Raw genomic sequence first — 15,394 nt, 5'->3', positions numbered from 1 at the left:
TAGCAAAGTATCTAAGGGCTTTTTTACATATTCTTGCCAAGAAAGTGAATTATTAAACTGTAAGTTTATGTCAAACTAATAAGTGAAAAAATGGTATTTCCTTATAGTTTTAATTTCCATTTATTCAACTGAGTTAAGTAATGCCTGCCATATCTTTTAAAGCCGTTTGTATTTTTATTTTTTGAAATATCCACTCATGTCCATTGCCAATCTTTCTGTGTGGTTATCTCTCTCCTTTTAAAAACAACTTCTCTTCTGTGTATATTAAAGGGATTGGCATTCTTGTAGTATGAGTTTTACTGATTTAATTAGCAAGTGTTTTTAATTATGTATTAATCTTTTTAAAAGCAGTTATTATATATATTTTTGTTTTCTCTTTTTCTAATTCATCCTTTTATGATTTCATATTCTTCATTTTCTTTTTTATTTTTTTAATTTACATTCAAGTTAGTTAGCATATAGTATAACAATGATTTCAGGAGTCGATTCCGTAATGCCCCTTACCCATTTAGCCCATCTCCCCTCCCACAATCCCTACAGTAAACCTCTATTTATTCTCCATATTTAAGAGTCTCTTATGTTTTGTCCCCCTGCCTGTTTTTATATTATTTTTGCTTCCTTTCTCTTTGTTCATCTGTTTCTTTCTCTGAATAATTTCGCTTAGCATAATACCCTCTAGTCCTATCTACATAGTTGCAAATGGCAAGATTTCATTCTTTTTGATTGCCCAGTAATACTCCTTTGTATATATATACCACATCTTTATCCATTCATACATTAATGGACATTTGGGCTCTTTCCATACTTAGGCTATTGTTGACAGCACTGCTATAAACACTGGGTTACATGTGCCCCTTTGAAACAGCATGCCTGTATCCGTTGAATAAATACCTAGTAGTGCAACTGCTGAGTCACAGGGTAGTTCTATTTTTAATTTTCTGAAGAACTTCCATACTGTTTTCCAGAGTGGCTGAGCCAGTTTGCATTCCCACCAGCAGTGCAAAAGAGATCTTCTTTTTCCACAACCTCGCCAACATCTGTTGTTGCCTGAATAGTTAATGTTAGCCATTGTGACGGGTGTGAGGTGGTATCTCATTGTGGTTTTGATTTGTATTTCCTTGATGATGAGAGATGTGCATTTTTTCATGTGTTAGTTGGTCATCTTTATTTATTAATTTTTTCTTTCTGTTTACTTTTATTTAATTGTGTATTTGTTTTTCCTAAGTTTTTGAGTTGTATGCTTCACCCAATTATTTTGTTGTTGTTTCATTGGCTCTAAATTTTCTTCTGAGTGTAGGTTTGGNCTGGATGAAAGCAAAGAATATAGTCCAAGACCTTTAGGGTAAATTCCTCTTTCAAAAGGTATTTTTTGCTGGAGCTTGGTAAGATCTACAGCAGCTGGGCTATCTGGTCATGTCTTAATTTTGTGCGATATAATTTCTGCCTAGTCGAAGTTTGGTTCTTAGTTTCATGAAGAATGTGGTTTATGGACATTTTACTTTTGTTGTTTTCTTTGCTATGGCTTCCAGCAGGGAACAGGGGAAAAAAATGCTAAGTCATGCAACCATGTTCATACCAGAAATCTTCTTATATATCTTCTAATACATTTCTACACGCTTCTCTGAGTCCTTGCACATAGAAGCTTTTCATAAATACTTTAAAATAATGAAATGACACACTTCAGACAATGTTTGTGCTATTAATACCAAATCCTGCCCTTCTACTTCCATTTAAAAAATTCTTATGAGGGGCACCTGGGTGGCTCAGTCATTTATGTGTCTGAGTTCATGATCTCATGGTTCGTGGGTTCAAACCCCATGTCCGGCTCTGTGCTGACAGCTCAGAGCCTGGAGCTTGCTTCGGATTCTGTGTCTCCCTCCCTCTCTGTCCCTCCCCCACTCACACTCTGTTTCTGACTCTCAAAAAAAATGAACATTGGAAAAAAAACATTTTTTGTTTTAATTTCAATGAGTTATTCCTATCATGCCTAAAATATTTACAAGGTAAATAAGAAATATATGGAAGGATTACTCTAACATATAGCTCCTTACACTGAAAAATCCTAATATTTAAGAAAGTATGAGGTAGGTTTATAGATGAAATATCTCTGAGAGGTCATTTAAGGAAGATTAGTAGTCTCCAAGGCCTATTAATTTTTTTACGTCAAACATTGCTCTTCCTCAAAATAACTGTTGGTAAGGTTTGAGATAAAAAACTGAAAGTCAGTCTATGTATTATATGCACTATGACAGGGTTCTTTTATTAAATGGATCAAGCTTAAATTCCAAGTTTAATTCGACTTCCCTGACTATGCTAAATGAAGGCTAAATATTCAAATATTAACCTCTATTTTCCTTAGCACAACATGTTATATAGTTCCTGCTGGACTAATTTTCATAAAGGATGACACCATAACTGTCAAGTTCACTGTCAAGTTGCTAGAGTGCTGGAAAATAGCACACACAAAAATGTTAAACTACTGATGTTACTGAGGCTACAGATTATAATTTACACTAGTGGAGGTTGTAGTAAAAAGGTGATAAATAGAACAGAATCAGTTTCAGGACACACCTTGAAAATTTACAAGAAATGTGATTTAGGGTAAATTATAATCTTTGACTTTCCTAATCTAATAATAGGGATAATAATACTCAATTCACAGTTGCTGAAAAGATTTAATGAAATAACAGAAGAAGAATGTTATCACCAGACTATGCATTCAATGAATGTTTTGTTTTTCCTTCATAATTTAAAATCTTCCAAATTTTACCTTTACCAAATCTTCTGTTGTGATTTATTTATCACATGAAAAAGTTTTTAAAGAAGTAAGAATATTGCATTTTACAGTTTCCAACATATATGCACAGAGACTTTCTTACATGATATTTACAACAACCATGTAGGATTATTGTAGGTGGAAAATGACTTGGGAGTTGACTTGCCCTAGACCACATGGTTGGGAGTGGTGAAAAGTGGCATTTAAAAGTGGATTGTTACCTCTCAATTCAGAGGTCCACAGGAAGATTTATCTCTTTTAATGAATTTATCCTAAGATGGATATTTTGTCATTTTTTCTGTTCTTCTATTCTTAATAGACCTAATAATTGATCTAAAAGAGGCAATTAAATAGAAATCTTAAGAGTGAGCATTCTATATCAAAACTATTTTTTTTTTCCAAACTGTGCTTTCTGTAATTGGAAACCTAATTTGACATGATATCTCATTTTCAAGAGCTAAAAATAAATAAATGAATCACTTATCTGTCTTCAAATTTTAAACACACAGCACTTTTTAAAAATCCCATATAAATTGACAGCATAAGAGGATTAATTGCAAATGCACAGCTAGCTACATGCCTCTTAAAATAATATTACTGAGCGTGATACTATGATTTATAGTAAGAAATTGTATTTTGTCTTTGTCTCCATTTCTGGCACAAGGCTGCTAAAACCCTTGGGAATTCCTAAGTGCTGAGAGCCACAGAAGTGTCTTTTTTCTGTTGAGTGATGGTTGGACAGGCGCTAGGTAACCTAAAGATAGGACTAGTGCCATGAAAACGAACCCTGTGATTTGAGGATTTGAGTTTTCAGTGCCACTCGCTTAGCCTACAGGGAGGGAAGAAAGGCTGGATATTGAGTTCAAGCCCCAGCCGTCAATGATTTAATCAACTGTGCCAATGTAATGAAGCACCCATATAAAACCAAAAGGACACAGTTGGGAGAACTTCCAGGTTGGTAAAGGTGTGGCATTTGGGAACAGTTGTGCCCTTAGAAATCAAGAAAGTGCCGTTTCCCATCCCACATACCTTGTCTTATGCATCTCTGACATATGGCTGTTCTAGAGTTATGTCCTTTTGTAACAAACTGGTCATCTACTAAGTAGAATGTTTTCCTGAGATCTGGGAGGCACTCTAGGAAATTAATTGAACTTAAGGAGAAGGTTGTCAGAACCTCCAATCTATCACCAGGATATCAGAAGCATAGGTGACAACCTGGATTTAAGACTGGCATCTGAAGCTGGGCAGAGGACAGGGGAATCCTGTAGGCTTGAGCCTTTAACCTATGGGATCTGACTCTATGTCCAGGCACATAGTGTCCAAAGTGAATTAACTGCTTGGTGGCATGGCAGGTAGGGGTGGGGTACAAACAAAGACACTGAAAATTTTAAACCACAACAACAGGCTAGAGAAAAAAGTTCTTAGAAATTAAAAACATGGATTTTACTCTATTTAGATGGCCATATGACTACAAAAATATTCCCTTGAAATTCACTAACACTATGAAACATAAATCTTTTGTTTTGAAGAGATTCACCATGAACACTTCTAAAAAATGTTATATGGAGCTTCTACCCAAATGAAGTGAATTTCTTAAATTATATAATAAACACCTGACCTTTTAAGATAATATACATTAGTTATTAAATTAATCCAAATCTGCACTTACCTCCAATCACTCCCCCATTTGCGCACACTGTTCCTGCCACACTAGCTTCTGCAGCTCCTCATTTATACTAGGAACACTTTCCCCAGATGCTCAGGGAAGATATTGAGCCAATAAAACACCAGCATGGCTCTAGCACGTTGGAGTCAGCATCTGTTCCCATAGGCCAGGATTCAGGCTGCAGTGTTAAATGCGTTTACTATTGCTCCCGCATATAACCATTCAGACAAGCCTTTGGTTTGGTTCACTTTTCTCTTCAAAATTCATTAGGAGGCCTTCTTGAATCACAATGATTTAAAAACCAACTGTTCCCTAGACACACACACACACACGTCACCTAACCTCTGACTTCATCATCACACTCAGGTCATTATCTCTTTGACGGGCTTCATTTTCATAGCATTTATTGTACTCCGACATAATATATAAATCACTGCTCAGCAGAGAATGTGTGTTAAGTAAATATTTGCTAAATGAATAAATATTAAATCACATATATTTCCCAGTCTTATCTTTATTAAATTTTTATATTATTTTAATAACTTAATTACATAATTAAGGAAAATGAATATAGATTTAAGGAAAAAGGAGTCTCTTTAATTTCATAAAATGTTAAATTGAAAGACTTCCACCTATCAAAAACTGTATCACAAACTTCTATAAGAGGAAAATTATTAAACTGTAATATTGGAAGAAGCAAGCTATTTAAAGACTTTATTAAATAGTCTTTAAATGATGTGAAACTAAGAACATGAAGACCTAATTATAAGTACAGCTTTTCTCTTGTATGAACTGTTGTTTGTGTGCATGTGTTCAACATGAACGTGGTGGCCCCAGACCTGTCGCCTCACGACAAGTTAGTCTCTGTCACAGAAGGACTCACACTTGGGGCTCATGGGTGGCTTGTCGGTTAAGTATCCCACTCTTGGTTTCAGCTCCCAGTTCGTGAGTTCAAGCCCCACATCAAGCCCCATGTCAAGCCCTGAGTCAGGCTCACTGCTGTCAGTGCAGAGCCTGCTTCAGATCCTCTGCCCCACTCCTCACTTTCTCTGCCCCTACCCTGCTCGTGCACTCTCTCTCTTTCAAAATAAACACTAAAGAAAGAAAGGAAGACTTACTTTCTGCAAAGCCTTGCCTCTACTGTTCTGGCATCAGAACATACCAAATTCTGATAAAAAGCCACACTTACCTGATTTAAGCTGGCAGGCAAGGCATTTGTCTAAAGTTCAACTTAATGGCTCATTGCCTAACTCACCTGAATTTATTCATGAACTTTAATTTCCATTCTAAAAGAAATTTCCTTTAAAAAACAGCTAAATCTGAAGAAATATTAAAGATAACAAGGAAAATAAACTTTCGAGTCACGATTTAAATGTTAATGTTGAACTAAATGTCTTTTTTAACTAAATTTTATCAAGCCCTTATATTTTACCTCATATCCCAGCTCTGCCACTCAATATTACTGTTTATTGATTTTCCTTTCATAAAGACTTGTAGTATAGTTTTTGATATGGTAAAGTCTTTTTCAATTTAACATTTATGGAATCAAAGATACTTCCTTTTCTTTAAACCCACGCCCTTGTTCCTTAAAATAGCAGTTTCTTCTAGTCTCTCAAGTCTAGACTCTACAGTCTGTGCAGATAGTAGGTAAGAACATGGGCTCACGTCTCAGTTCTGCCTCTTAACTGTTCTTCTATCTTCTGTAACTCATTTACGATTTTAAGCTTCAGCTCCTCGTTCATAATATTGTATGGGGTTAAAAACAACACTAATCTTATATGGGGCTAGTTATAATACTTCATAGGAATGTGTAAGGATTAAATGAGATATTGCACATGAAAAGCTCAGCAAGCCCCTGGTTTCCACCAACTGCTCAGTAAATTCAATGCTTCAACAAGTATTTAATGAACACCTGCAATGGGCGAGCACTATTCTAGGCACTGAGGCTATAGCAGCAGTAAGAGTTAAATGTAATTGTTAAATGTAATTGTAAATGTATTCCACTTGGGAGCAGACAAGTAAAACTGTATCATATAGGGTCGCCTGGGTGGCTAAGTTGGTGAAGCGTCTGACTTTTGCTCAGGTCATGATCTCGCGGTTTGTGGGTTCGAGCCCCACGTCGGGCTCTGTGCTGACTGCCAGCTCAGAGCCCGGAGCCTATTTCAGAGTCTGTGTCTCCCTCTCTCTCTGACCCTCCCCTGCTCATGCTGTCTCTCTCTCTCTCTCCTAGAAATAAATAAAAATATTAAAAAAAAAACTATATCATATAAAATAATCTCAAGTAAATACAACTGCAGCAAAGAGACATTAAGAAGCAAAAGAGGGGAAAAATACAGAAGTGAGTGAGGTGCTATTTCACACAAGGTAGTCAGAAAAGGCCTCTGTGAAGAATGACATTGGAACAGAAACTGAACTCAGTGAAGAACAGGTTCTGTGCATCTCCAATGTGCTTGTGAGCAGAAGAAGGATGGTGATGGGTGATCGATAACCCCTGTTTACAACAGGGCCTTTTATCCTCCATACTTTTTCACAAACTGTAGGAAGCAGCATAGTGAAGGGTGAGAGAGGAATGGCTTGGACACTGACTAGCTTTATTATCATGAGAAAGTTAAATAATTCCTCTAATTCTAGATTGTCTAGTTTCCGGTCCTTCTGAAGATAAGAAAGATAATCCTTTGGCCACAGTGTCCTGTTAGGCATTATGATGATATATTTTCATGGGTAAGAAAAAATAAATAGGAAGTGAGAAGTCGGTTGCTACAAACAGAAATTATATTGAGACCAAAATAGCATTCTTTATGTAGGCTAAACATGAAGACTGGCACGATGTAAATGAGACGTTTTACAGCATATTATATGGTCAGAGACATTAACTTCTTGCACAAATTAAATCAAGAAATATATCAAGACTATAAATAATTTCTCAAAGGAAGATATATAATAGATAATACCACCATAATAAAATCCATGTCAATTTGTTCTTCACTCATAATTGAATACTGTCTAATTTTTAGAACTCTGCTTTGTGATTTTCTTTTAAAAGAATAATATGATTCATTAAATAAAATGCATAACAATATTTACAATAAATGGATAATGACCTGCATATTTCAAGTATCAGCATTTTAGATCAGGTTAAGAGTCAGTTGGATAAACTTCAAATTTCTACCTCATAAAACAATCATACATAGCTCCTTAATCTTCTAGAGCTTTCAGTCTATAGATGTTATTTTCATAGCCAGTGTCATATAAAAAGATGAGATAGATAATCAGCTCCATAGCCAGGGAGTTTGAGAGAAAGAGAATAATTGGGCATGTAACAGACCAGAGAACCTACTACTCCATTTATCTAGGCTCATTTTATGGAAAAGTTTACATAAAGAAGGATGTAGCTTTATTTGAAATTATGTATTCCCACAAAAGCCCAGATCTGCATTTTTATGTGTCTCTATTATGGCTTTGGTCTCTCAATTTAGATGGGGCTAAGCAAGTATAAAATACAAATATTTGGCTGGCTATAAAATGGGCTATCAATATCTCTGAAAACCCAGTTCTATATCTTGTGGTCCTAACTGGCTAAAACTGCACTGGATTTTACTTTATACTGGAATTAAAGTTCATACTTTTACACGTACAGGTAAGTATACAAAACTCCTGTCACTTACAGTGCTAGTGAGAGGTCAGTGGTAGAAGAGATGTCAAAGACACCCCCCAGCTTTATTGTTGGAGAAGCTAAATATTTGGTGGTACCCCCAAATATGGTATCCCCCATTATCCAAACCTTATGCCACTCTGTTTTTACCGAAGAGTTACATTAGTACCTGTTCTTGCTAACCGAAGGAAATTCAAAGGGGATTTTCACTTTTATGAAATGGTAATTGCTTCTTTGCGTTATGTCTTTTTTGCTTACAAAAGATTTCAGAGAAACGCTCTAACTTTGGATAGTGAGGAACACTGGTACGTTTACTAAACAAGGAACAAGAAATTTTGGAGTTAAAGGTAATAAAATCACCTTCAAGTAAAGAATACAAACCTCTCCCTTGTCTTTTGGGAAAGGTATAAATGTAAGCTAGAAATATAAATTTGGAAATCACTGATACGTAAACAGTACATGAAGGAAGTCACAGGAACAGATCATCTTAATGAAAGAAAAGAATCCCTAGAATTCTGCAGAAAAGCAGTAGTTCTCTATTGATGGAAGAGGAAACACTGACAGACACCTCTGTTTTGCTTCAGAAAAATATGACAACCTGTTTCAAGCTAACAGAGAATTTTTATAAGGTTTTCTGAAATTAAAATGGGGGGAAAGTAAATAGAAATATATAAATGAAGAATAAGCCAATCACATAGTTCTAGAAAACTGTGCAAGAAGGCCAGTTTCTTAGCCACACATTTAGTGTTTAGCAAATGACTGTCAACTTCTTCTGTGAAAGCAATATTAAGGCTCAGCCTCTCAGTAAAGACTGCATAAAAGAATGTAAGAACAAATATAACATTAGTTCTAGACTAACAAAGGATAGTAACAGGTTTTTTTTAATTTCTTTATCTGAATCTTGATTATACATTAGTATTCTTGGTAATAACACTTATTTCATATTAAAAGTCATCACTAGATATATAAACATCAAATTAGCAGGTATTAACCTAATAGGTTTTATGGCTGTTTATGGCTACACTGTTCTTCATAGTAGAGGGTCCTCAAAGAAAAAGGACTTTTATCTACCCCAGCTCGATTTCTGAACCATCAAGAGTACTCAGAAGCCAATCCAGTTCTATTGCTGCACTTTGGTCTAAGCCACATAGATTTTATCTTAAAACATAAACCTTCTTCATATGCATTCCCAACCTCACTAATCTCTTAAAGCACATGAAAGTAATGCATTCTGTCCTAGATCTTAGAGGCAAAAATTACCTAGAACAATCTCTCACCTAGATGCCTGGCTCCACATAAGAATCTTATAATTTACTGTATTTTAAGAAAGTAGTATAGTTTTTTTAAATTTCCAATGTCTTGTAACATATTGTAAACTTAACATCCAAAATTAAAATCCTAATTTACTCATAATTGCTGGACATATTCTTTGACTTTTACATCTTAGAATCTTTCATAAACTGAACTTTTCAAAGTCTGAACCTTATAAAGTAAAAGAAAGGCCTCAAGTTTTTCAAGGAAAATAGGGAAGGAAAAAAAAAAGCACAGGCTATTTGGGGGTTGTTTGGTCTCTCTTTTTTTTTTTTAATGTTTTCTTTATTTCTGAGAGAGAGAGAGTGTGAGCAGGGGAGAGTCAGAGAGAGAGGGAGATACAGAGTTTGAAATAGGCTCCAGGCTCTGGTCTAGCTGTCAGCACAGAGTCTGACGCAGGGCTCAAACCCACAAACCGTGAGATCATGACCTGAGCCAAAGTCGGACACTTAACTGACTGAGCCACCCAGGTGCCCCAAGAACAGGCCATTTGTAACCCAGCAAACACTGAATAAAAAGGCAACCCATCCTAATAAAACCAAGGAATTAGCTGGTTTACTTATATTAGCACTAGTGATAATCACACAGTCCTTAATGTTTCCAAACTTCTATAAATAATCTAAGAACTTTATTTGCATTGGTAAATGTTAACTTACAAAGCATTCCTTAAAAATTTTATATATATATATACATACATATACACATACATACACACACATGTATATGTGATATACATATATATCACAAAGCATTCCTTAAAAAAAAATATATATATATACATATGCACTCACCTTAGGAATAGGATTCAGCAGAACTACACCTGATTTCTTAGTGATGACCTGTTTTGTTGTATAGTGATGTTCTATTAGTTGAGGAATGTTTGAAAAACCATTGCCTTCAAATCGATACAGATTCTGAAGAAAGAACAATAAAGTGGAATAAACATGAAGACATTGCTTCAGCAAGATTAGCAATAAATTAAGTTACAATAAGAAAACTTATTATTGCACAACAATATAAATGTACTTAACACCAGAGAATGCATAAGATGGTAAAAGTAAAACTAAACAGATAAATAAAACTCCAACATGCTGAAAAATATCTTTCCATCAAGAAATTACTTTTTAAATGATTAAACAAAATTCAAATTGTTAAAAGAGAAAAAACAAGAAAGGAAGAAAATGAAAAACAAGTATCTGGAATACATTTTGCCAAATGATAACCAAAAGAAATAAAGCATGAGATATATTTGAGTTAATGAACAAGAAATGAATTTACATTAGGTTTATATACATCCCATTTGATAAATCTTCCAAAATAAAAATGTCAAAAGTTTGAAGATATTATATCCAATATAGTAATAAATATCTGAAGAGCACCTCAGATGATCACTATTTCCTACTTATCAATATAGTAGTAATTGGTATTTCTATTACTGGGGTTATTCATGTATTATTCTTTCACTAAAAGCACCTAGTCATTCACATACCATTGACAAACTAATAAAATGCACAGTGACAAAACTGCAGTATCACATGCTCAACTCTTACACTTGATGATTTCAAAACATCAGATAATAACATTTTCTCAAACTCTGACATAACCTCTTTTATCTGTCTTCCTATTTAAAATAGGCATATAGTTATATGGATGAATTGCAATAAATTTATAAAATAAAAAAATACCTTATTGGTCACAATTTTCAATGCAGGAAACAATGGAATGCAATGTAATGTAATAAAAACTTCTTTCTGATTGTGCTTGCCCGTACATAAACAGGTGATGTGTACAGATACTAATATGAATGTGCCCTAAGAAAACTATGTTAAGAAATAAGAGCTTTAAAAACTACCAAATTTGGATATTATTTACATTCCTGGAAGATTACTCTCCTAGTTAAAAGATTTAAAACATTAAAGCTCCTTTTCCATAGTATAAAATAAGATTCAGCTTACCAGAATTTAATTCATGTACAACCTTTAAATGGATATGTGTTTTATCAAGTGAGGGACAAACAGGAGTTAGCTTACTGTAACACCTAACCAGAGAATATAATTCAACCCAAGGCAGTTTGTGTTAAAATCAATTCAGGGCAGTTGTTAATAAATGGCCTAAAGAATTTTTGTACATAGAAGCCAGGCCTGCTATGATATACTGACAATGATGTTTAGGAATATTTCATACTGATGACACTAATATATCATCACACATGCAGTGTACTGAGCAAGTTTTGTCCGTGTCTCAGTTGATTCATTGGTGAAACAAATAATATTTGGATCTCCTCAAAGAGTGAGTATGAAGCCTGACCAAGTATCAATATGCAAAACACTTTGCCCAATAAATGGCACATGGTACACACTCAAATATTAAATCACCAAAGCAATAAGAATCTTTGGATTAAAAACAATATTCCAAACTTAGATATAGGAAAAGAAACATTTTCAAATACTTAAAAGTGTAAATTACATTTTCTCCAGGGATCATCAAAGTCTGTAAGTAATCAAATATCCTGGAAGGCATTCTGATATGAAATTGATTAAGATATGAAGAAATGTAAAAGGTTATAGAAGTGTAACATGTGATAACAATATAAAAAACCATAAAATTTCAACCAAATATACAGTATTATAACTTGAAAGATGCTGAGAGTAAATCTTAAGCATTCTCACCACACACACACACACACACACACACACACACACAAGTATTTAACTGTATGAGGTGCATGAATGTGTTTATTGTCTTGATCCTGGTAACCATTTTACATTGTATGTGTATCAAGCCATCAAGATGCACACATTAAATGTATACGATTATATTTGTCAATATTTATTGGCAATTTGTTTCTCCATAAAGTTGAAAATATATACACTGCTTCTCCCTTTTTCTTCATTCAGTCTACTCTTACCACAGCAGCAGGGGATCCCGTTACAGCAGATCATTCCATTACTTGGCTTATATTCTTACCTCCCTCCGAATAAAAGCTGAAGTCTTTACCATGGTCTATAAGATTCTATATATAATCCGTCCTCTACCATCTCTCTTACCTCATTTCTAACCACTTCCATTCCCCTCCACTTCCCTCCAGTCCCCCTCATTTCCTTCTTGTTTTAAAATACACTATATACACTCCTTTCTCAGGGAGTTTACATTTGATGCTTGAACAGTTTCTCAGATGGACATATGGGTAACGGCCCCCTTTTTTCTCCAGTCTTTGAGGATACATCATCTTTCAGCGAGGTCTTCTTTGACCACCCCACACAATATTCAGAATCCATTTTCTCACCCCAACTAAATTTTTTATCTCCTTTTCCTTATTGAATATTTCTCCCCAGAACTTACCACCATCTAACATCACATATATTTTACTTTTTAATCTTGCTCATTGTCTATCTTCTTCTCTAGAATGTAAGCTCATGAGGTGATAAATGTTTACATTTGCTTTGCCCATCACAGTATGCTCATGGTCTAGAACAGTGCCTGGTATATATTTCCTAGATCAATAAGCATGTATGAATGAATGAAATATAATGTATATAAATAACTGGAGTTAAAGAGACAAGTAAGATAACTTAACCTGGAAATCAATACTGAAAAGTTCACGCACATGTAAACCCAAGATACTGAAGTACAATGTTGAATAAAAAGTAAGTAACATGTAAAATTCACAAAGAATCAAATTTCAAATCAGCCACTAGTGTCATAATGTCTTATATAAAATTCTAATATATATTTCTAACTAGAGAAACATTTGAATGGAATAATGGGAATTCATTTAAGAACATACCTAGCTTTTTGTTTAAAGACAGTTTTCTGCCACTGACATAGAAATAATCATGACGAGAGAATACAGTGATACAACCAGCAGTACTTACTTCATGGGCTGAAATAAGAAACTGATTTCTAGCAATTATCTTTTGAAAGCAATCACACTGACATCAGTGAAGTTTCAGAGTCTTAACTGTGCAAAACCAATTAACTCACTTTCTTAAAGATGAAGATAAAGTAATGAATCTAAAAATGATGCTAAGACATATAATTATAAAGTTCAGCTAAGCATCAAACTGAGGTCAAGAATAGTACATTCACAAAAACTGTTGAGGACTTGTTTCTTGATACTCTCAAAATTCCAAATATTATAATTTGATAATGTATAAATCTATATATATTTCTTGTAGCTCAGATGACATGAAGTTTGGTTCACACACAAATGGATTTTAAGTTTTTCTACATGGCTTTGACAATGATATTACAGAGAGAATCTAAACTATAAATTAAAAAAATTTAATGTTTATTATTAATTTCTCAGAGAGAGACATTGAGCAAGGGGGGAGGGGCAGTCAAAGAGGGAGACACAATTTGAAGCACGCTCCAGGCTCTGAGCTATCAGCACAGAGCTGACGCAGGGTTCTAATTCACGAACAGTGAGACCATGACCTGAGTTGAAGTTGGACACTTGGCCAACTGAGCCACGGAGGTGCCCCCAGACTAATCATTAAATAAGACACTTTCCTTTGCAGTGAAGGTTGCTACTAACGATCTCTTAGACAAATTCCAAAAGGAACAATAAAAAATAGAGTAGAAAATAAATTTTTGCAAATTTCTCCAAAGATCATTTTTTTTTTGTTTTTTTAATGTTTTATTTATTTCTAGGAGAGAGAGAGAGAGACAGCGTAAGCAGGGGAGGGTCAGAGAGAGAGGGAGTCACAGATTGAAACAGGCTCCAGGCTCCGAACTGGCAGTCAGCACAAAGCCCGACGCGGGGCTCGAACCCACGAACCGCGAGATCATGACCCAAGCGAAAGTCGGACGCTTAACCGACTAAGCCACCCAGGCGCCCCTCTCCAAAGATCATTTTGTTGACTGTCATTTGTATTACATGATTAAATATGTCACATCATTAAAATAAAAAGTATGAATAAAAAATAACTCAAGTTTTGTAAAATAAAAATACCATAGATACATATAATTAAAATATATCCAAAAAATCTCAAGGAATAGACACGAGACTGTCATGTTTTCATAACACATTTGCTACATCTAGATTTGTTTCTGAGTTATCATTGTGCTACTTAAGTATCAAATATGCATATAGATGAAAAATACATAAAAAACCCCAACAGAATCAGATTCTGTTGCTATACATACTTCCAGAGGGCTGTTATACAAGGAAGTCAGACAGAACAGAATAAGCACACAAAAATGAGAAGGGGCTTAAATGAATGTATAATTTGAAATAATGTGCCCGAGTAGATCACTCAGAGAACAAGGACACAGAGAACAAGCAGGCAGTAGGAGAAAAGGAAGGAAGGAAGGGAGATCATTTCTGAAAGAGACTGAGATGAATATGCTTAATAAAAAACAAAAAAACTAAAACACTCCTTTTCTTCATAAAATACCTTAAAATGAAAATATAAAACATAAGCTCTAGCTTTCTCAAATAAAAACAACTAATGGAATACTTATAAATAACTCCTTAAACCAGTACACAGCAAGGACTGTTAGAGAGCTTGGGAAATTCTATTAATAAGGTTTCTATATGGCTTTCCTAAAAAGCCAAGTTAACATTTATTCATTCTTCAGACGCTGTCTCAAATTTAACTTCCTTAAGTTTCCCAGTTAAAACCTTTTATAGCGATATGTATCTACTTTACATCTCTTATTACAGTTAATAACTGTATATAGCACGTGTGATTTCAAAATGACTTGTTAACCTACCCCCTAGACTATCAGCTCCACAGTTACATCCCTGGGCCTTAAAAGTATTTGCTCAATCAGTATTTCCTGGAAATTAATATTAATGAGGTTTTGGAATGGCTTTAACTGTTAAGAAGAAAGTCTTCTAAGTTTTTAAGTGTGTATCAGGGACACAGAAAACAATATCTTGTGACAGTTTCATTTTGACTTCAAGGTACTTAGTGGCTTCTCTAGAGTCCTTGAATGGCGGTAGAGGGATTAAAATGATTCAAAGTATGTAAGTATATGACAA

The 15,394-nt window shown here is 34.6% G+C and overlaps 1 protein-coding gene across 3 annotated transcripts in view; it reads right to left on the bottom strand.

Moving 5' to 3' along the window:
- The window catches only part of FER (FER tyrosine kinase), a 413,835-nt gene that overhangs the window by 205,252 nt on the left and 193,189 nt on the right, over nucleotides 1–15,394 (bottom strand). For all 3 annotated transcript variants that reach the window (XM_077757162.1, XM_077757161.1, XM_077757163.1), the window contains one exon: nucleotides 10,197–10,319. In XM_077757162.1, coding sequence (XP_077613288.1) covers nucleotides 10,197–10,319 — 123 coding nt within the window. The remainder of the gene's footprint in view (nucleotides 1–10,196; nucleotides 10,320–15,394) is intronic.

This window comes from Crocuta crocuta, unplaced genomic scaffold (assembly GCF_008692635.1).
Source record: "Crocuta crocuta isolate KB4526 unplaced genomic scaffold, BGI_CrCroc_1.0 scaffold131, whole genome shotgun sequence".
Lineage (NCBI taxonomy): Eukaryota > Metazoa > Chordata > Mammalia > Carnivora > Hyaenidae > Crocuta > Crocuta crocuta.
This window is presented reverse-complemented; position numbering and strand designations above follow the sequence as displayed.